The 22,712-nt window shown below is 38.7% G+C and overlaps 1 protein-coding gene across 3 annotated transcripts; it reads left to right on the plus strand.

The window, feature by feature from the left end:
• Positions 1–1,510: 1,510 nt before the first annotated feature.
• On the plus strand, positions 1,511–21,456 carry tbc1d22b (TBC1 domain family, member 22B). 3 transcript variants are annotated; one of them, XM_050064657.1, is made up of 14 exons: positions 1,511–1,783; positions 6,058–6,114; positions 6,489–6,678; positions 6,776–6,947; positions 9,911–10,078; positions 10,252–10,322; positions 10,634–10,762; positions 10,894–10,959; positions 16,543–16,657; positions 17,645–17,751; positions 17,834–17,909; positions 18,137–18,264; positions 18,458–18,553; positions 18,956–21,456. In XM_050064657.1, exons 1-14 carry the CDS (start codon positions 1,728–1,730, stop codon positions 19,082–19,084), a joined length of 1,560 nt encoding a protein of 519 aa, XP_049920614.1. In that variant the 5' UTR covers positions 1,511–1,727; the 3' UTR covers positions 19,085–21,456. The 3 variants fall into 3 exon arrangements, with proteins under 3 accessions (XP_049920614.1, XP_049920615.1, XP_049920616.1); XM_050064658.1 differs by having other exon boundaries at positions 6,779–6,947; XM_050064659.1 differs by lacking the exon at positions 6,058–6,114.
• Positions 21,457–22,712: the final 1,256 nt, after the last annotated feature.

Consider the following 22,712-nt stretch of genomic DNA (forward strand, 5'->3'; position numbering starts at 1 on the left):
TTTGCCTATAGGAAAGTGTTTTTGTGCCACCATCCAGTAAGGTCAGAGGTCAGCTAGATAATAGCAGCCTACAGGTAAGGGGGTTACAATGAAATCTATGACCTGTCTATGAGAATCATCTTCATCAAATAGACTGTTAGCCTCTACTGGGTAGGGTATGAATATTGTGAGGTCTTTTTTTTTTGGTTAACAGCTATCAAAATTTGTGACCCTTTATAAATACTATGGGGTAAAAACTATCAAACTGCAGTAGATTGCAGGCAGCTAACAATTGTTTATCATAAACAATTCAATTGATTTCTCAATTAATTATTTGTAGTGGAGAGTGGCGTTGATGGGCACAAGGGGACAGTTTGGACAGTGTCTTTTTAGCATTCAGCACTCAGCAACACCCTCTTCACTTTCAACTCCAAAGTGAAATATTCTCACTATTCCTCGTATTTTATTCACAGTTTTAAAATCTACAGCATGTATTTAATTGTTGGCTCTTTTTCTTATACCATACCGTTTTTGGTTGTGTCACAGACAAGAACATATTGCTGAAAAGCTGATTTTCTGGCCTACCAGTTGATGTTAATGCGTTAGCTGTCTGAATTTTTGTTGGTAGTCAAATCTTACATCTCAGTAATTCATGAAAACAAATCATTTCATAAATTTAGATCCCATTTTATTCAGTTTAGACATTTTTTAGCCAGAACAAGGTGTCCAAACCGACCCTACCCACTTTCTGTCCCGGCAAGGCAGAATTTTGGGTAAATGCAGCCCTTGTGCATTTAACAAAACTGTGCCTTTTACAATTGGGTTGGTCTTTATAAAAAATATAAATTGTTAGCAGACCCCTGGATCTGTTAAAGGATCAAATTATTTTCATTACTGTTCAAGTAGTCTGTGAGTAACGAAAGATTATTTTGTGTTGATACAAAAGTGTCCCAACCAACCCTGCTCTCCCCTATTGAAAAGAGGGGGAAATGCCTGAACTTTCAAGAGCTCAAGCACTCACGTCATGGGTCACAGAATTTGGTCTAACACCTGTTTCTCAGAGGTCGATATTTGGCCATGGCCAAGTCCTCCAGTTGTAGTAAGAACTATCCAACCATTTCACCACCTAACTGGTTAAGACAAACACAATAGCAACATGCAAGTGACAACATGTCCCAACAACGACTTGCCTTTCGAAAAGGAGGTTACTTAAGCACATGTGAGAAGTTAGCTCTCGGGGCTTTCTGTCAGAAAGCATTTACTGGCAACTTTTTGACCCATAACATGATGTTGTTCCTTAACCTGACCAAAAGGATAGTCCTGAAGACAAATTCTCCAAACAGCGCCACTTCAGAGCCACAACAAACTCTCCCCCGTCAGCACGAAGTTTAAACGTATCCCACACATCTCCGTATGCTATGTGTCCATCAGAGAGCATCCCTGACCGTCACTCCACCTTCTCCTCCTATTGGCCACATTCACTGCACCTGTTCGTCTCACCCGCCAATCACACGCTGCGGTCAGTGTGCTCCAAGATGGCGGCTTCCAGTGCTCCGTATCAGACATCATCGCATTTGAAAGCTAAATATTACTATATACCGATGGTTTAAACTTATGAAGAGGCAGACCAGAAGGAGCCGAGGTGGGCTGAGTTGTCGCCAGTGAAACGCGGAAACAGTTTCCCTATGGTTTGTCCGTGTGAGGAGCCGGTCTCGGTGTCGGTCTGAAGGGGGTTGTGTTATCCGAGTATGGCCACCGAGAACAGGATCAATTTTTGGAGGAGAAACGCAAAGGTTCCCGGAAGGTGGGTTTTTGTAACTCTTTTTTAGCGTTACCAAACGAAGCAGAGGTACATTCCTTTAGTAAGTTTCACACGGGCAACGTTACTGTTAGATATAGCTGAAAATATCACCAACGCTTGGTACAAAACATAACGTTGATATAATATGATAATATCCTACTGTAGCTTGATAAACTCATAATGAAGTACATATATATATATATGTATGTATATATTATAGGAATACTATCTTGAAACCGGTCTCCTTAGCTGACTTTAACGTATTAAATGTTACTATGACTACCTCAGGAATAGTCATAAGTTGCTCATATTATAATTGTTGGTTTCACTTCATTCAGTTGAGGACTATTCAGCCCTCTCCACTGTCTGGTTTGAGTGTGTGTCTGTATAATAGCCTCCAGCTGAGAGAGACAGACCTCCATCTCTTTCTTTTCTGCGGTTTCTAACGCTCAGAGTGGAGCTGTCAGCTGGCACAGTCCGTGCACCGCCCGCCATATGCTTTCTCACTCTGTCCGAAAAGGTGGTGACACTCACTATAGGCCAGCTATTGACAGAGGTAACAGTGAAGGAGACTGCGCCGTCTCGATGAGGATCACTGCTGTAACCTCAGCTCTATTATTTTGTTAGCTGAGTCATAAGGGAGGAAGTTGAAATACCTCCTCTTTTTGGGGAAGATTTATTGATGAGCAAGTTGACCAACAATTTACCCACAAGAACAGATTGTTCAGGTCACAGCTTGTCTTTGTTTACAGGGGGAACCTTATTACAAAGTACAGACTATATGATGTGTTAGGGACCATGCAAAAAGGGGGAGACATGTCAAATAATTTTTGGAGAGACTTGTGTTACACTTTAAAATGTCTGTATTTTTCTTTTACTGGCGATTTTTAAAGAAAACATACGGTTTGGAAGGCGTGTTTGAAGAAAATGTGTTTGAAAGGAAATTTGTAAGCAATTGGCTGTCTTCTTTTTTTTTTCTTCAATCGCCAAAACTACACCATTCATCATAGTCAGAAACTGTAAAAACAGAAATTATCATTGGATTTCAAATATCCGATGGTCTTTCAACACATTATGTTGTCCATTGGAACAAAACAAATCTGAGTTTAAAATATTGATATTTCATCAAAATCACTTTATTCTTTGTGTGTCATATAAAATGTGGCAAAAAAAATCAACTATTTGCACAAAATAACCAGCATGCATGACAAGAGTAAAAAAACAAGGCTTTCTTCAAACATCAATGGGTAGGTTTTAAAAATCAATAACAAATTTGTGGTGGAGGGAGGGTCACACATTTTCCACCAGTCACTCATGTAGGCTCAAGGGATGATATTTGTAGCTTCAGGGAGGGTAAAAAAAAAAGGAAGTCACACCCCAGCCACCCCCTCCACTGATAAATAAAGAACAGTCCCTTACACAAAAAATAGTATTATGTTTCTGAAGTGGGAGAAATCATGTGGACAGTTGCTTTAAATTTAGGCCAGAACACTAAGCTAGTCCCAGCCTGTAGTGCTTGCTCAATAATGGTAATGGGTTATAATGGGCACTGAGGACCTACAGGGATTCTCTTTCCTTTTATTCTCCTCACCCTGCACTCTTGTGGAAAATGCAAACTCATCAGACTTCATTGATAAGGCATGACATATTCATGCTTGTCTGTATTGAACTGTGTGTCTTTATGACTATGATGACTCTGAGTAGGTGACCTGCCCTGGCTCTATGCAATTGCCTGGCAGGGAGGGTGGAGCAGGTTGGGGGGAGGGCAGTGTGTTTGAGAAATCTTAGAAGAGAGGATCTCTAAGGGGAGGGCGTTGCTCTCTTTGTCACACACACTGATCTTTTTCAAACGTGGTGGGTGGAAGGCTGGAAACCCAAACACAAACATATGTTTGAACAGGAAAGCAAGCAGCTTGTCTTACTGCCTGTCCTTGAGCCGCTGCTGATAAAACAAGTTTAAGGCTGATAAACAAGAGACTCTGGCACTACCAGATAATCAGCAGGCCCAGTTCTCAGCCAAAAAGGCTTACTGTCAGTTTATTCATGCAAATCACTTAAATTAGGTTGACATTGTTTAGCCTCAGGCGTGATAAGTCACAGTTTGACAGAGTCCACATAGAAGTAGTAATATTTGTTGTTTTGTAATATTCACACAAAAGCCTCTCAGTTACTTGGAATAAAATGCTTGTCATTTGTGAAAGTTCTGCCAAACTGACAGACAGCATTAGTATAAGACCACCACTCTGGTGAAAGAATTATTCATTAGTAGATGCCTTTGTCCCCAATCTGTAAACAGAATCCTTATCTAAGAGAGTAGTCGTAAACAAATGACATTTAGTCTGCCAGTAATTTTAACCAAAAAATGATCTTATATGACAAATGGTCTTAAAGGTCCATTTCTCGTTTATTGGCAAATTATTTATTTACAAGACTAAACTAATATCTGATTTGTGCTGTTAATACAGACACAGAAATGCCCACCTGCCTTAGTTTCAATGCTGCGAAGCCACGATTACAACTAAAGTTTAACTGTTAAGCATCACTTGATCTGGTAAATTTAGAAAAGCCTAAACATATGAATGGGGCAGAGGAGGCTGCTGCTCTTGGCTTTCTATAAAGGAAAAGAGATAAGGAAATGAGTGTTGTTGGCAATTGTAGATCTGGCCCTGATCCCATCCTATGACTCTTGACTGTGTCTGCTTTGGGTCACCAGAGAGTTGGAAAGAAGCTGAGCTGAGAAAGAAGATTCTCACATCCGCTGAACATAATGCCCACCCCAGGGTGGTGGAGATCACAGGGGCTGTGCAAGCTGTCCACTAGTTCTGTTCAATACACACTACAAGCAGGACAATCTAAACAAGGCAGGGTTAGTGTTATTTAATAAAAGGGAAGTACTGGGTTGTCATCTGCCATGGCAAAGCAGAATGTAAGGCTAAATTTGCTGGCTCGGTGCATCACAAAACACTCCCCATCGGATTGCGAGCTTTGCAAAATCATCCAAAAACATTGGCACATTGCTGACACATCCCAAATTAAAATACATTTTTAGTGATCCTCCAAAAACGAGATCTTTGAGAAGTCTATCAGTCTCAGGGATCTTCTGTTAATAGCTGATATGTCTCCTTTATTTTCAGATATCATCTGCAGGAAACCACAGATGTGGTAGCTACACCCAGTTTGCCTTATATCATAAATGCAAGTCTTTAAGCTGTTCTCACACAGGCTGCGTATACCTATGCATGCTGTGATGCAGAACCACCCGTGTCATTTACCTTATATACTTCCCATGTGGTCTGGCTTTTGTCAGCAAAACATCTAGGCAGTTGCACCATGCGTTACCAAGCATTGCACTAACATTAGAACCGACAATGAGTGTAGCTCCATAGCAGTTTGTTTCAAGCAGGTGAGCCATGCCATCAGCTGATGAGGTCATCCTGGTATTGAGAAAATTAAAAGGTCTCATAAGGGTGGTGATCTGATGACAAAACAATGTAATTTTGGAAATGTACACATTTAGAATGAGAGATTTGACATAAAACTCTCCATATAAAAACAGTAATACTAAACTACATTTCTTCCACCCCCTCCTATTATGTGTCCTCCTCATGTCAAAACAAGGCTACTTACCGACTTGTTTCTTCTCATGAATAATCTCTGTAATGCACCAATTCTTATTTAAAAAATATGTTGTGCAAAAAAGTATAATAATGCCTAAAAATGTGTATCACATACAGTATATGGATTATGGAGTTGTCATTTCTTGTTAGCTTGCTTTTTTCACATTTCGCTAATGGATACCTTGTTTGTTGAAACTTCATCAGTATGCATTTTTTTGAGTGGGGAGTTTGCAAATTGGAGACAACCGCTCTGTTTCCTTTGTATATTGTTTTTGTTGTGCACCTGTGCCCAACTGCGCCTGGATGTGCAGTGCACACTATTTACTGTCTTTGCTTGAAATATTACTGGGCACAGTGTGGATGACAGCCATATTCAAACCAGTATATAGGCCAAAGTGTCACTTTCAGCTATGGTGTCATCTCCTCCATGGTCCCTCATTGTTTACTGTGCTATGAGTAAAGAGATTGAGCAACGTACTGCAACTAGGAAACAAAGAAAATACGATGACAATGAGCACATACACACAAAGATCAGATGTGTGTCTGCTAACTTTAGAGAGCAGATTTGCTGACTATTAGCATTAGATAGGTCAAAGACTGGGAGGCCACAGGTGTTTTTCTGCACGGAGGTGACAGCATTTCACATGTCGTCTTCTGCAGCGTACAACCAGTTTATGGAGCACAGCATCCACCTCTCGACCCACGATTGCGACGCACGTAAGTGCTAAACCCAACTGGACTGCATGGTGTCATGTAACCCTCGTGGATCTATTTTATTTATGTTATTTGCATCTCCCATTTTCAAGTTTGTTTTTCAGCCCATTGTTCCATGCTTCAAGTACTTTAACATGTGTGGATTGCATGCACCAGTACTGTAACAGTGTGATCCAGTGTTGACACAGACATTGTTATTGCTGTTTGAAAGACTGTCAGTGTTCTATTGCACTTTTCTGTCGTATAAAAAGTTGAGATTTTTTTTTCTTTTTATTTATTTTTTTTTGTTCCTTTTGACGATATCATCTCCTAAATTTCTGTGTATATTACATACCATTCTTTACATTTCTGTCTTTCTCTCTCTTTTCCCTCTGCAGGTATCCCAAAGACACAAAGCCCAAGTTTAACAATCTCAAGTCTAAAAAGGCCTCTAGCTTCCATGAGTTCGCCCGAAGCACCAATGATGCTTGGGACATTGACGAAGAGGAGGACGTGGATTTCCTCGGGCTCCCCGCCCCAACTTTATCCCTACCATCAGGTCTCCACTCTACATCCACACAGAACCAGGTAGTTACCAGACATCATTTTTTTTTAATTCCTGAGCACTTATGGGTATTGAGTTGGTGTGAAATGAAAGGAGATATTCTGATGTGTTTCCACTCAGCAGCAGCAGAATCAGGCTGGTGACACAGAAACTGGAGTGTCACAAAAACTGGCAGCTCCCAGAACAGAAGCTCAAAACCTTCAGGATGTGCAGGAGGAGGACGCAGAGGGCGAGCATGTCAACGGAAAGGTTGTCAAGTCTAGTAGTGACGCCCACCTCAACACGTCCTCAGGTATGTTAGTAATATGCTGCAGAAGTTCATTTGGCATTAAGAGCTACTGAGCAGCTTATCAGATGATTCATAGTGAAGCTAATTACAGACTTTGTCCGCTAATACTGCAGATGGGGCTAGTGGGATTATACCAGGCCTTTGTGCCTGGTGAAACATCTTGCGGAACTGAAAATGTTTCACCAAATGCTCTCATCCCCATGTGCTCTAATGTGTTTCCAGTGACACAGATGAATTAAACAACCAATGAGTTTATTAAAATGAACACCATATTCATGTGTTCTAATAGTGCATGTTATCACAAATATGGTCTTTAAGGTCTACATGAAAAAAGTGTAATTAAAACTTCCCCCTCACATATGAATCACAGATGAATGATACTGTATGTGCTGGGCTCCAATCACCTTTGCTGCTGGTCCAGAGTACAAGACTGTGTTTGTAATGTTCAGGTTCTATTTGCATCTGTATGAGTGAGATGCATCTGTATCTGTATGTGATTGTGAAACAGGATGCTGCTAAAAAAAACCATCACATTTATCTCAAGATATAGGATAAAATGTATTACACTGGTGCATGAGCTGAAAGCTTGCAGCAGATAATTGGAAGCACATTTGAATATGTTTCATAATGCCAAAATATAAATGTAAACAGTTTTCAGTTGTCCTTGAATGTGTTGGCCCAATCCTCTGTGAGTCAGTGTGTTGCGTCAGATCCTCAGACAGTGTTTGTGGCTATTCATCAGTCCAGCAAACTCGCTGTGAACAGTCAGTTTATTCACCTGAACATCTCAGAAATCACCTGACATAATAAAAGTCTAACAAGTAGAACACATAAACAAAAAGACAGGTGGTGGTCTGTCTCAGTTTAAAATTAATTAATTAAATAGATCAAAGTTAAATAGCTTGATACAGATATTTGGGTTTAGTAGTGGATTAGTTGAGGAAAGGCACCCAAATATCCAACATCTACTTTTCTGTGATTAAGTTGGATAAGTAGAGCCATTTCATATGAATGATAATGTCTAATATTAATAGTTGTTAGTGGTTATAGAAATAAACTCCTCGTCATCTCACAATAATCAAAGATTGCTAAGTTATGATTGGATCTTTTTCTTAAGTACAATCAGAACACTTTTAGCAGGAAATCACAAAGGACGGGTTTAATAATAAATGAAATAAATAAATGAAAGACCCTCAGCTAATTCATACCCATCACACAATGATGTCACTGATGAATAGATTTCTAGAGCTACTCTCTCTCAAAGCCAGAAACCAGAGAAGCAAGTCTCAAACTTGTGATGTCATAGGGGATAAAGTCTGGAGCTGCTCCATAGACAAGGAATGTGAGACTGATTTTGTGGACCCACAGAATGTTTGTTTTTGCTTTACTTTGTTGTAGTGTTCTCTGTTCTGAAACAGAAAATGTAGCCATGTACTCAGAACACTCCCCTGAGTGCTCTCAGTGACATCTAGAACATCTTCTCCTAATTCACTGTCTATGGAGCAGCTCCAGACTTTATACTCTATGACAGGGATACTCAACTTGTTTTGCCCGTTTTCCACTATTGCAAAATACCAGGTGGCCAGGGGCCAGTTAATAAACAGACATTTGTAATAATATATGAACAATTAGCTTGGACCTCTGTCAGGAGGTCCAGGGAATCCTCCCTTGGCACATTTTTTTGGGTACACAAGCTCTGTTTTAGTGTTTTTTGCGTACGCTGGCACCTTATTTAAAGTACAAAAAAATCCCAGTGTAAATTAATCTAAATAGTGTTGTGAATCTAGGAAAAAGGAAAGAGAAAATGGTTGGTGGGCCAGTTTTGGCCCATGGGCCACAAGTTGAGTATCATTGCCCTGTGACATCACAAATTTCAGTTTTCGCCTTCTAGTTTTTGGATTTTGGAGAGCTGTTTATGTGTACTAAAATTTTTGGACTGTCCTAGACCATAGGAATGACATGTATCAATTTTTAAAATGTGCGTAGTTCCTTTTTAAGCTCCAGTCTTTATGTATAATATTGTCATTTTGATGAAAAATAGCAGAACACACAACTCCAGAAGTCTTAGACAATATAAAAAAGTGCACAGTACTGGCGAAGATTGAAAAACAGAACACTGGCACTCATCATAGAATTCACAAATGGCCATTCATTATTGTTTTGTCATGCTGATGATGGCTCTTTAGCTGAAACACATCCATGTCTACGCACATTTTCCATAATGTCCGTAATTTCATAAAAAGGGATGTTAAGTTGAACAATATAGGTGCGTTTCCATGAAACAGTTAGTAGTTCCTGTAGAACAGGTACCTAACATGTACGGACATGTACCTAAACCTTAGATCTGTTCTGCTTTTCCACTGCAGACACTTCTCTTCAATGTCAGTGGAGTTGTCATTGGATAGTACAGTAATAGCCCTGTCACTGCTCCATTCAGCTCTCACTGTATTTTCTGTTCATGGGTGATGCAGAGGGACGTCTGCACCTTCCTGACTGTACACAGAGTGGGACAAAAAGAGAACGAGCTGAGTGTCAGAGTCTCTGTCATAACATCCCTTCTTCTGAGGCAGATGGGATGTTTAAAAAAGGAGGTTTGTGCATTGAGTCCTTGTAGAACAAGAGTGACGATTCTCTCTCAACCAATAAACAGACTGCAGTGTTTATGGCTCTACCTTTTAGTATCAGATCAGTGTGCAAGGCACCCTAATAGAGCGGTTCTAATGGTACCATCCACAACTTTTGACAATGAAAACCCAAAAATGACTGTTCCAATGCTTAACAAACTGAACGAAACTGAACTGGACTGCTGTGCGGAAATGAGACTTTTGTTTCATTCGTGTAGGGTTTTCAAGATGTTAATGTTGAAGTTTCCCTCTTGTTTTCACAAAACAGTTTGTGAAGTCCACACAAAGTTTTTATGAGTATGTTATTACATTTTGAATTTTTTCTTGTGTGGCCCTCTACAGTTCGCTCCACACTGCAGAAGCAGCAGTCTCTCCCAGTTCGTCCCATCATCCCACTGGTGGCTCGCATGTCAGACCAGAATGCATCAGGGGCACCACCGATGACGGTGCGGGAGAAGAGCCGGCTGGACAAATTTAAACAGTTGCTGGCTAGTCCCAACACTGACTTAGGTAGGAGAACAACACAGCCACACACCTCCATATTGTAGATATGTGAAGTAATCTTTGGCTCCAGGCTAACGCTACACTCAGCTGACTGTGCTTTCTGTCTTTGTGTGCTGACTTCTGCTGTGGTTTTCTGTAGTGTTGATAATGTGTTTGTATCTCGCTCTGTGCTTTTACAGAGGAACTGCGGAAGCACAGCTGGTCAGGCATACCAAGAGAAGTCCGGCCAATCACATGGAGACTTCTCTCTGTAAGTCCCATGACCTTCAGTTTTGCAATATCACAATATGCCTTTTTGTAGCATTTTGCACAGCGTTTGGTCTCAAAGCCCATTGCAGAGTCCAAGTTACATTTTGTAGTTTGTGTGTAACCACTTGCATTCCTTTTTAGAAAATGCTCACATCATGTCAAAAGCCTTATCCCTTCAGGCAACCTTATCTCCTCTCTCTTCTCTTATCTCAAATGGCTGGCCAGTTCTGTTCGTTTGAAACTGTCCACATCATCAAAAAACAAACCTCTCTTCACTGGCACTTTCTCCTCTGTACTTTCTCTCTCTGACAGGGCTACCTGCCGGCCAACAAGGAGCGCAGAGAGCTGGTGCTAAAAAGGAAGCGAGAAGAATACTTTGGCTTCATAGAGCAGTATTACCACTCCAGAACAGACGAGCACTATAAAGACACATACAGACAGGTACAGTTAAAGAAAACAAGTGGAGAAAAGCCATAAGACTGTGCTAATCAATCAAAAACATCACTAAACACAAAAATGTTTCCTGCTTTGATTATCCTGAGTAACATCTCAATCATGTTCTTTCCTGTTAGATCCACATTGATATTCCAAGAACCAATCCTCTGATTCCCTTGTTCCAGCAGCCTGTAGTACAAGAGGTAAGATATGATCTGCTAAAGAGCAGTGGAATTACAAACACTTCAGTTATCTCTGTAGTTCATCCAAAGTGCATGTTGGTAGTTTTTTGTGAGTGTGTGTGTGTGTGTGTGTGTGTACTTTATAATCATATATGGGTCCTGTGTCATTTGTTACTGAAGCAATATCACACGAGAGGGAGTTATGTTATACTTGTATATCGTCACGGCTGTGATGCGGTCATAGGCACGAGGCCGCAGGCCGAGTGCGGAAGACAATCACAGCCGTGACGATACAACAGTTCAACGGTTAAATAAGCAAGGCTGATTAAGAAATGTTGAAAAATGAGGACAAAATAGATAATTTAAGCATTTTATTTGTCTTCCGCCAACAAAAATAGTTCCCTCAGGACTCCGCTGTCACCGTTGCTATGTAACGCAGACATGGTGCGCCAGGCACTTACTCTTTATACACATTTATCTGCACGTTTCCATTAATTGTGCAGCCGGTGAAATAAGTCTCTGGTGACTGCATGGTGGACTGTCGCTTCACAGGCACAGCCGACTCTGCCTTCTGATCTGACAGTATGTTGCTTTTCTCCAAGTCATTGAGCTCCGCTGATGAAACACTGACAAACCTGGATGTGTGCTCAGATGGATTCAGCTTCTCCTCTCCCTCATCTTCCTCTGATGACCATTCATAGTTCAATTCAAAACTTATTTTAGGAAATAAATCCATATTTTTGGCTGTTTGACAGTGGATGAATTAATTAGCCTACAACGCAACTGCTGACCTAACTGACACTAACCGTCAGTTTTGATTTGATTGTTGATTGCAATCAGCTGTGAGGCGGAGTGATACATACACAGTGAAATAACCGTGATGTTGCACTCCAATATCGTCATGGTTTTACTGTCTCTCGACCAATCAGATTGCAGGGCCGGAACTAACTGTTGTATAATGAGAGATTTACCACTGGATAGGCATTTGCTCACTATGTTGTCTTTAAATTAAGGTGTGAGCCATAACTTTGTGGCATTTTTATTTGGTTGGTTGTTTTGGTTCATCTGTCAAATTAAAAGTGAAGCAGGAGCCTGTATCATGAAGCAAGATTAGTGGGTTTGCCAGGTGACTCACTTTTAAGATGGCTAGATCTAGGGGTGGGTGATATGGCCCAAAAATTACATCCCGATATTTCAGGGTATTGTTTCGATAACATTATTCTTGACGATATGATAAATTAAAAAATACATGTGAGTAATTTAAGAACATACACTTGCAACAAAATAAGTGATATAGTTTTACATGTCAGCCTAACAGTTTGCCTTCAGATATTCAGTAGAAATTAAGCAAAAATGATCTTTCATTTCTTTAGTTTGTAAACAACAACAGTAACTCAGAGTGAGATTCAGATTCTGTATACAATATTAATAGCTCACCCAAAAAAAAACCCTACTATAAATTACACATTTAAACTGCTCCCAAATACAAAAAAAATGTACCCTAGGTACAGCTGTGCTGCTGCCAGAGGAGCCATTGAATGAGTTCCCTCTGAGTGGTATGTTGCTAAAAGAGTCTGAGGAGTCCGGGGCTGTTCATAAAACAGATAAAGAAAAAGGTTTTTTGCACAGCCATGTGTTCAAACTGGGTATAAAATAGGATCTATAGTTAAACATACTTACCTTGTGAATGCTGATATGTGGTTGTAGATTCTTTGATAAGATTCCTAAAAGTGTAGATAACTTTAACACTCTTTTCCATCCCTGCAGCTCAGAATAACATGAGGTGATTTTGTGAGCCCTGTTTAAACAGTCTATAGTGCACGGTCCCTTAATTAATCATAGGTGTGTTTTGGGTGTAACATGAATTCAACCAATCAGAGTGTCATCTCATTCCCTTTATAAGCCAGGTGCACCTGCACCTGGTGCACTGCTCTTTACATTTGACATCTTGGAGAAGCGAGTGGAGAGTAAGAACACTAATGTCAGCAGCTCTGCTCCGCTTTCTGCTGTCTGTACAATTTGGAGAATGTTATTAACACTTTTCTAATGACGTATTATTTCACCCACCCTACCATGCATTACTGGTTGTGTAACAAGCAGAGTGTACACACGTTGTGAACCCGCCCATGGTGCATTTTACTGTCTGAATAATGCACTCAGGAAAATACTGCACCATTCTGACACAAGAGCAAGTTTTTGTTGGTCAATAGCACAGTTGCTTTCTGTTGCTTCAGAACAGCAATGCGCCAACAATGCACCTGACCGCATCTTAGACCTACACAGCCATGAGCACACAGATGGGTACAAGTACATTTGCTGATTACATATCATGGGCGCTGGCCGTGAAAATAACAACTACTAGCAAAAGAGCTTAAATAAGCAATGACAGTTGCACTTTGCTGTGCGCCACTCTGCGCCGGCTGTAAGATACAGCCTGTGAGTGTAGAAAATGAGAATCCACTCATTGTTTAAAAGCTCAATAAGGTAGGTCAGGTGTTCATTTCTTTCCGCTGGACCTTTTTTTCTCAGAGTATCTGTAGTTTTTGTCTCTGCTCTGGCAGTAAGAAGAGCCTTACTTTACTGTCAGCTGATTCTAAGTGTCATTTCAGTGTCATGTGATCGGCTTGTAGTTAAGAAATCTTTCTCACACGCTCATAGCTGGATTGGAAAACCCAGCGTTAAGTGAGTGAGTTGATAAGCAGCTTTCTGATAAACTCTAGGATCACAGATGTTCGGCTCAATGAGGCCTGATAATCTAAAGATGGCTGGACTAAGTTGAACCTGTGTTGTGATACAGGACTTATTTCAGAAAATCAAGACTTTGCTATAACTCATGTTAAGTAGAGACCAATGAGATTGGAGACTCTCCTGGTTTGGATTAACGATTTAAAATACCCTTAGATGCTACTGTAGATAACTCATGGCCCTGCAGATGATACTGTGCTGTAACTGTGACAGTCATTGAGGAAGAACCTGCATCAGATTACTACATTACAGAGGATGTTTGCTGTAAAAGGAAGTTCACTGACTGAGCATGGCTTGTTCCTCAAATATGGTGATTTTATGTGGGTTTGCAAACCACCCAAGAATTGTGTCCAGATTAACCAGCACAATATTTCTTTATTAATGTTCAGCATTATCCACTTTCAGTAAATGAATTGTAATGATATTATTATTTTGACAGAATTCAGAATTCATGTGAAAGCAACCCATAGTCTGAAGGAAAAGGTAAAAGTGGGGAATCACTGTTTCAAGACTCGTTATTGTAGTCCCTTTTACTTTTTTGTTAATTTATGTCATTTTTTCCCTTTATTAAGTTTATGCACATTTATTGTATGTGTTTTTTGATATTGTTTCTTTCATCTATGAACGTATTATTTCAAAACTCTTATGTAAATTAAAACGAGCATTGAGATAACAATATGATACTTAAATTCCTCTTTGCCTCAATCAAAATAAGTAAAGTCATATTAAAGTAACCCATAACAGCAGAACATGTGGTACTGAATTGAACATCAGTTTGTATTTCATTTGAATACTGTACAGTGAAAATTCATATTAATGGAGGTGACACTGATTTCCACCATATTGCCGGCTATCCCCAGCTCTAAGCATATATTTACCACACATGTTATTACTCTCGAGCTAATGCATGCAACTCAAGTTCTTTGACAGTTGCTTGGCTCCATTTTCACAACAGAGTTTCAGTTTGCAAACAAAATAAAAACAGCTCTTTCACATAAGGTAATACCTTACTCACACTGTAAGTTTATCAGACTATCACAACATTGCATATTTTTATCACTAGCTTTCAAATATTGTTCCTTTTTTTATGATCATCAAAACTAATGGCATTGAATAGCAACAAATTGTCATTAAAACAGAGTTTACTATGGTATATTCCTCAGGAACACACAAGCAGCACTGAGAAAGGAGATGTGCCATTTATGCAGAAGTCAGTGTTTGAAATGATGCAACTTTTTAAAACATTCATCTTTTGAGTAGTTACATATATGATATATCACTGTAAATATAGAGTTTGACTTAACACTACAGTAAATCCTATACACAGACAAGACAAAATGATGAGTTGACTGTTTTTCACTGCAACACTTACTGTTTCTGTATGAACCACAAAGTTAGTTTTTATTCAACACAACAAAATTTAGGTATTCCTCATATTTATCTCCTGTAGCTTTTAAAGAGCACACCAATGATTTTGCACATCAAAGTCACTTTACTTGTCATTAGGTGCACCGCTCAGTCTGTGGAAACAGTTGTTTATATCTAACATATTCTAAAGGGAGCTTTCTGAAGTCTGAGAAAATATGCCTGATGACATCATCAGGGTTATCTCAAATTGGACTTGAGACTTCAACTTTATGGCACAAACTGGGCACACAGAGTTTGCACACAGATGCAGGCTTTTACAATGCAGGATGCCATTTGTTGCATTATGGGAAATGTAGGATTCATTATTTTTGGACCTTAAACCATATTTTAAAAAATTAGGATATCTTTGCTGCTCTGACCATTCTTTTTTTAAATTTATCTCCTGAGAGTCTCCCAACTTATAGAAGTGCAGTAATAAATCACTGGAGTAACTCTTTAATACTTAGAAATACAGTAAAGTACAGAAATACTGTAATGCTGCAAGGCATATTCCATTGAACTACAATTAACACCACCAAAACAGACACTTTCAATTAGCAGTGGTGTTGCAGTGCTGCTCATCGTGGTAATGTTATTGAAATCAGGAGAAAAGCTTTCAGACACATGTTGCATTTACTCTGCAATCTGCACATTTATTGAAACTTGTGCTAATATGAGGTGTCTGTACTCAAAAAACTGTGCATGTGATTTATTATCCAACCTTGATTTATACTTGAGATCATTTAGGGAGCAAGTCAGTTACAGAAAGAACGAAAGAAAAGAAAAATAATAAGATGTACACATAGTGAAAGGGCAATATCACTGTAAAAGTAATAAAGGTCGTTTAAAACTTTCTGATTAGGAAAAGTAATGTGATGGTTAAACATGGATAATTAAGATTTAAAATAAAATACTGTTAAGTAAACATTTTTAAAGTTTTAGGGTTAAGAGTTTGATGGATGAATAAAAATAATTAAAATGTGAAATAAAATACAGTTATGTAAAACAACAAGTCAAGGTTGGGAGGTTTAAGATTAAATATCTAAAATATCCAAAAGGTACAAGGAAACAGATTTTAAGTAGGTGCTGTATTTTGTTCCAGGAGTCAGGTGCACTAAAATTAAAAGCAGTTTTTCCAAGTTTAGACCTTATTCTTGGAACATGAAGCAAGAGCCAATCAGCCCATCTGAGTGACAAAACAATTGTGAAGGGAGATATGTTAATTTCCCAGTATGTTTTAATGTTTTGCACTTTGAAGGTAAGAATTTAGTGAGTCGGTTTGGCTCTTTACATCAAAAGCTTTACACATTGTAAGTCCAAACAACACACTGTATGCCCAAAGTACTGGAGCTGAAAGTTAAGAATCATAATGAAAATGATTGAGTGATGTTTGCCTCCATAATAAATCTGGTATACACACTAATCAACCATTTTGTTGTCTCGCTTCCTCAGGTGTTTGAGCGTATTCTTTTTATCTGGGCCATCCGTCACCCAGCCAGCGGTTACGTCCAGGGGATCAATGATCTGGTCACACCCTTCTTCGTCGTCTTCCTCTCTGAGTTTGTCAGTAAGTTACTGGTGGGAAATGTCCTGCATAGAGCCTTGTTACACTCACACTTGACAAATGGACCCATGTCTAGTGTTGGGGGTAACGTGTTGCAAAAGTAACGTGTTACTGTAATATATTACTTTTTAGCAGTAACAAAGTAATATAACGCGTTATCAACAGGATTGTGGGTAACATTATTACATTTATAATGTCTCGCAATTCGTTACCACCCAAAATAAACTATTTATTATTTTTATTTTTTAGTTACCCACACTGATCCACACCACTCTACTTCCAACAATGCGCCACCAGAAAAAAATATCCCGTTGTGCTAACCTCAATATTTGTTTATTGTGTTTCACATCACAGGCCCACAGATATTGATCCATTTCTCATAATTACCAGACTTTGATCCTCTGCCTGACCCTCCCTGTGTCCAAGGATATTCATTTATTTTAAACGGTCTAGGCTATTAATTGTTTTATATCATCATGTTATTATTAAGCAGGGGATTTTAATACAAAGTGGTAACCACTGTATGTGAATGCATGAATGGGTCAGACCTGCAGCACTGGATTTGAAATGCCTATTAGTTCTTTTGAGCTCATTTTGGTGAAAGTAACACAAATGTAGTGTAATAAGTAACTTATTACTCTACACAGAGAGTAATATTGTAAAGTAACAAATTACTTTCAAATGAAGGTAACTAGAAATATGCAATATATTACATTTTGAGCGTAACTTGCCCAACACTGCTCATGTCACTAGGATTGTCCCTGAATCAAGATTTTTCACACCCCTACAACAGCCCACATATCTGGCTCGGTTGTAAAGTTTACAGCCTGCCATGCTGTTGACTTGCATGGCTCTGTGTTTTTTAGCTGCGTCTTTGTACGCTAATGATTTCTTCAATCACCCTCAGCAGAGGGCAGCATTCAGTAATCCAGGAGCCATCTGTATGTGTCAGGCTATTTCTGTTTCATTCAGTGTTATTTGTTTTTCCAGCGGAGGACGTGGAGAACTTTGAGGTGGCAGCACTGCCTCTGGAAACGCAGAGAAACATTGAAGCTGACAGCTTCTGGTGCATGAGCAAACTGCTGGATGGAATACAGGTTTGGTCAAACACATACACATCAATAAACACCTTTTTGAAACTGTAAATGTGCCAGTTTACTGAAAATGGTGTCGTTTCAGGACAACTACACGTTTGCTCAGCCTGGAATTCAGAACAAAGTGAAAGCTTTGGAGGAGCTGGTCAGCAGGATAGATGGTAAGTGGACTCCTGTCAGTCCATAAGCAGTTTTGTGCGTTAGGCTTTAGGTTGCATGCACTTTGCTTTAGCACCCGCCCTACTCATACCTGTTTTGGGCTTTTTTTTTAACAAGCATACATGTAGAAAGCGATAGACGGCTGCACAGCTGATTCCAGATACAAGCTATTAACAGGAAACCCACAATTTTAATATCTGTGTTTGTGTGCATGTGTGTCTGTCTTCAGAGGACATTCACAATCATTTTAAGAGGTATGAGGTGGAGTACCTGCAGTTTGCTTTCCGCTGGATGAACAATCTGCTGATGAGGGAGCTGCCTCTTCGTTGCACTATTCGTCTCTGGGACACCTACCAGGTAGATCAGAGTGGTACATCACCAACACGCCTTCACACTAGAAAGTAATCCAGTACAACAGCAGCACAAATTGCAGCCTCAAAAATGACTATAGGATTTACACTGCTGCAAGTATGGTCCATTATACAGTATTTGTTAAGTGTTGGAACAGACTTTCTTCTCCCTGTTGATTGTCTTTGCTTGTTTTCCACAGGCTGAAGCGGAGGGTTTCTCCCACTTCCACTTGTATGTCTGTTCTGCTTTCCTCATTGAGTGGCGCAAAGAAATCCTCTCCATGGTTGACTTTCAGGTACCAATCTGTCATCTTAGTAGTCATCAACACTTAACTGAGAAAGTAACGACTGAATATTGTTGAAGCACCAACAGGTGGTAACAAGGACGACTTTAAAGGAGGGTTTATGGAAGCAAAGAAAAGGGATATGCTAATTTTAATTTTAAAAGCAGCTGAAATATGTCATGAATGTCATTCCCATTGAATCGTAGTTACTTTGGTGATCCCTTAACCTTTATCATCAGGTCAAAAATTATATTTGTATACCAGCAGAACTACTGTCAATTAGCAAATGTTAGCATGCTACCATACTAACCCACATGATTAAAATATTTTTTAAATGCTACACACACTCAGTCATTAACCTCAGCTTTCCAAAATAGTGTCAGTGTCGAGAAGTAAATTTCTGTTGCTCTTCAGGGCCTTCTTATGCTACTGCAGAACCTTCCTACAATCCACTGGGGTAACGAGGAAGTGGGTCTCCTGCTGGCTGAGGCTTATAGACTGAAGTACATGTTCGCAGACGCACCCAGCCACTACAAGAGATAGGTCTGAGGCTGCCTCACAGCAAGCACAGTACACAGTCCACAGCGCTGCAGACTGTGGCTGGATGGACCCACAGAGATACTCCAGACAGCAAATGTTATCTTTGAGGTAACCTGGAAGAGACCGACGCAACAAAACTTATCCTGTGAAAATGAAGTCCAGTGAATGTCACATTGGATTTGGGTTAATGATGCACCCATAGAGCTCAGTGAATATGAGACTATGTGCAGTCAATGTTCTGTACTGCATCAACAGACTGTTACAGTTTTAGTAACCATAGCTATGCCACTTTGGTTTACTTATACAGTTTTTGGTCATGCAACATTATTTGTCTCTCAAGTGAAATGTACACTCAGAAGAACACGCTGTTATATAAAGGGATGATGTTTGTGAGATTATCCTTTTAGTGAAAGATGGCATCTATAGATTTTATTTTTTTGAAGATATGTTTTGGTTTTACAAGGGAAATAGATGTAAAACAGGCAAGTACAATATTTTATTTTCTCTTATAAAACTTATTTAGTCTGACACTGTCAAGCTGTTATTAATAAGATGGGACCCCCGCTCCAATTAGTGAGTAGACTCACAGGATGTTTTGGTTCAGGATTACCAAATTTGCACTGTACAATCAGTTTATAAAAAAGTCCCTATTTGGACTTCAATGATGATGAGTGAGTTTAATTGGTAGCCAGTGCTGATATTGATATTTTGGATTGTATTAGGTGTTCCACCTAAGAGTAGCAAATATTAGGTACTGTGTTTTATTTCAGGTTGTGTCTTTCATTGAAAGTGAAGGAACTGATCTGATATCAGTTTGCCCTGATCATTATAAATCAGCGTTTTGAATCACGATGAGATACACTCATCAACAGTGGTAAAATCACAATTTTTCTGCCTCTGAATAGACCAGGAATGATGCAGACGTTCTTGATAATGTAGCTTTGAAATTCTTGTTTGTTTGTTTGTTTGTTTGTTTGTTTGTCAGATTAAATGGGTCTTGTGTAATTTTGGAACTGACTAAGATAAATCTAAATTGTATTGTATTTTTGACAGGTAAAATACAATTTTAGTTAGAGGTTGAGGCACATTGTAACACTCTCATAGCTGGCACCAGATGAGATCAGTAATGACTGGTCTGTTTTGGCCCGAGACTTTTGATTTTAAACTCGTCAAACTCATTTCTTTGTGCATAACGATGAGAGTAAATGGTTGTGTGATAATCTATGAAGTATCTAATTAGATACCTGTGGTTAGTGTAAAAACTGCATATGCATTCAAGTCGTTAACAATGTTCAATTTCTTCAGTTTAGGATCATTTAAGATTAAGATATAGATATTTTTTAAATGGAGGAAATGCCTTTTCAATGCTTACTCAGTACTGAAGGACATTTAGTCACACCATCCTACTTGAGACAGTCCTGTGGACACAGTGCAGCTCACAACATAATACGATGCCTTTGTTATGAGCATTTTTAATCTTTTCCTGTCTTTTAAAGTATAACATGGGTAAATGCTTTATCATTAATGCTTGTATTTTATATTTGTCTAAGGTTCAGGTTAGGTTGCTCTTGTATTTGTGTTCTTTCACAGTCACATGATCCAAGAAAATGTGTATTTGTAACAGCATTCGAGTGGCAGGGGGTGAATATGTGTGTTACGACTCATCTACCTTCATTACCAGTGATAATTATAACACAATGTATGTTTGAAAGATATGACAATCATTAGCCTTTGATACTTTGGTTCCCCTACCATTAGATGTGTTTTTGAGGTTTTTGCTTTGGTCATTCTGAAGCAAATGCTTTGTTAAGCTATAGCAAAGTTTAAATTCGGATTTACTGTGCGCTAGATTCCTGGCTGTTACCTCAGTCATTGTAGGCTACAACAAATTAAATGGAGAACCGTCTTTAATGTCATGTCTTAATTCAAATTCAGGAATTATTCAGTCCTTCTGAAATGTGGCAGTTCAATCATAGCCTGAGGTTTAAGGTACTTTATGGCATTATATTCAGTGTAGTGCTCCTGAAGATACTGTGGTACTTTAGTTGTGTCAGTGAAATAGTAACCATTTATATTTTTGGAAAGATCTGACACTGTCGCAAACCTATTTATGGTTCATTCATTGCCAGTTTTTGCTTTGTAAAGCAACCTAGAATCTTGTGTTCATCAACCTTGTTTAACCCATCTGAAACATTTTGAATGTTTTTGTGAGTGTTGTTGTTGAATGTATGCCTTTAGCCTTAAAGTAGTTTTTTTTTTTCATTCAGGTGCGCCAACTGATTGTTCACTCCATGCTGTTTTTATCAAAGGGTCATTTTGTTCTCAGAATATTATATTGATAAAGTGCTGACAAAATAAAAACCTGATTTGTTTCAGAGGTGTTCATGCTGTTTCAACAATAACATGCCAAATCTTTATTGGGCCAATGCAGTCTGTTTTAGAGTTAATATTAAATAATTACAGTACACCTGCTGTATAATAACTTTTTGTTTATATTAAACTGTTGTTATTCCTCATTTTGCCATTTGTGTGTGTTTGGTGCATGGAGGGATTATTTGTCTTGATCAGACATTATTACTGTTTTCATGTATTAAATGTAATTTTAAGCCTGCCCAAGCAAATTGACTATGCTTTTCATGGCAACCAACCGTATAAGCTTTTATTTTTTTTTCATTGTGTAATCAAAAAGGCACATGTCATATACAAGAAAATGCAGTTCACAACAGCAAGCACCGAACAAGCAATAACAGTAACAAACACAAAATGGAAAGGACAGGACAAAAATAAATCATAGTGAAAAAACAACAACATTGAGGTCAATCAGGAATCAAGAAGCATAGATATTTGTTATTACCAACAGGATGCAATACATATTAGATACAGGATTATTAGATATGTAGAAAATATGGGAATAGTTTAGATGACATTTTGCCAAAATAATTAGATTATTCCCAAACTCTGTTTTCTTGTCCTCAAGTTGGAGACTAAATTTTGTATTTTTTATATTTTAGCATTTGAATATTCTGATTATTATGTTGAAAGGCATCCCAGAAGGTCCTAGTTAATCTACAAGAGAAGAGAAGAGGTTCTATGGTTCAAATGTTTAAGTTACACAAAGTATTGAAATGTAAAGTAAATCCTTGATGTAAGACGTCATTATATGGGTAATTCATCATTTTACAGTGAGCTCCTTACGCTTAAGGTAGAATTGGAAAAGAGAGGTAGCCTAACTAGTTTAGTCATTTTAACTGTAAAATTACTGGTGTATTGCATTTTTCTCTAGAACAGCTATATCAGTTTATAACTAGTGAAGGATTTTGTGGAATAACCACAGAACAATCAGCATGCCTTTGATAATAAAATCATTGTTTGTAGGATTGCCTTAATGACTGTCTTATTTGCTTACTAGTATAAACATGATTGTATTTTTCAATAAAACTATTCTGTTAAAAAATTACCACGATTATAAATGTAGCCTATAATAAACCAGATACCTTTCTCCGTCTACTCTTTGTTTAAAAAAAAAAGAAGTATTTTCTCTTGGTTAATATACTATCATCACTTCCATATTAGGACCATGTGTGGTGTAAAGTTATGATTCTTTAAGTGGATGGAGGGATTACTGCAGAGG

The sequence above is a fragment of the Epinephelus moara genome, chromosome 16, assembly GCF_006386435.1.
Source record: "Epinephelus moara isolate mb chromosome 16, YSFRI_EMoa_1.0, whole genome shotgun sequence".
NCBI classification, from domain to species: domain Eukaryota; kingdom Metazoa; phylum Chordata; class Actinopteri; order Perciformes; family Serranidae; genus Epinephelus; species Epinephelus moara.

Coding starts and splice junctions, on each gene's coding strand:
- tbc1d22b (XM_050064657.1), top strand. CDS start 1,728: ATGGCCACCGAGAACAGGATCAATTTTTGGAGGAGAAACGCAAAGGTT. Junction 6,115..6,488: donor GACCCACGATTGCGACGCAC/GTAAGTGCTAAA, acceptor TTCCCTCTGCAG/GTATCCCAAAGACACAAAGC. Junction 10,323..10,633: donor TCACATGGAGACTTCTCTCT/GTAAGTCCCATG, acceptor TCTCTCTGACAG/GGCTACCTGCCGGCCAACAA.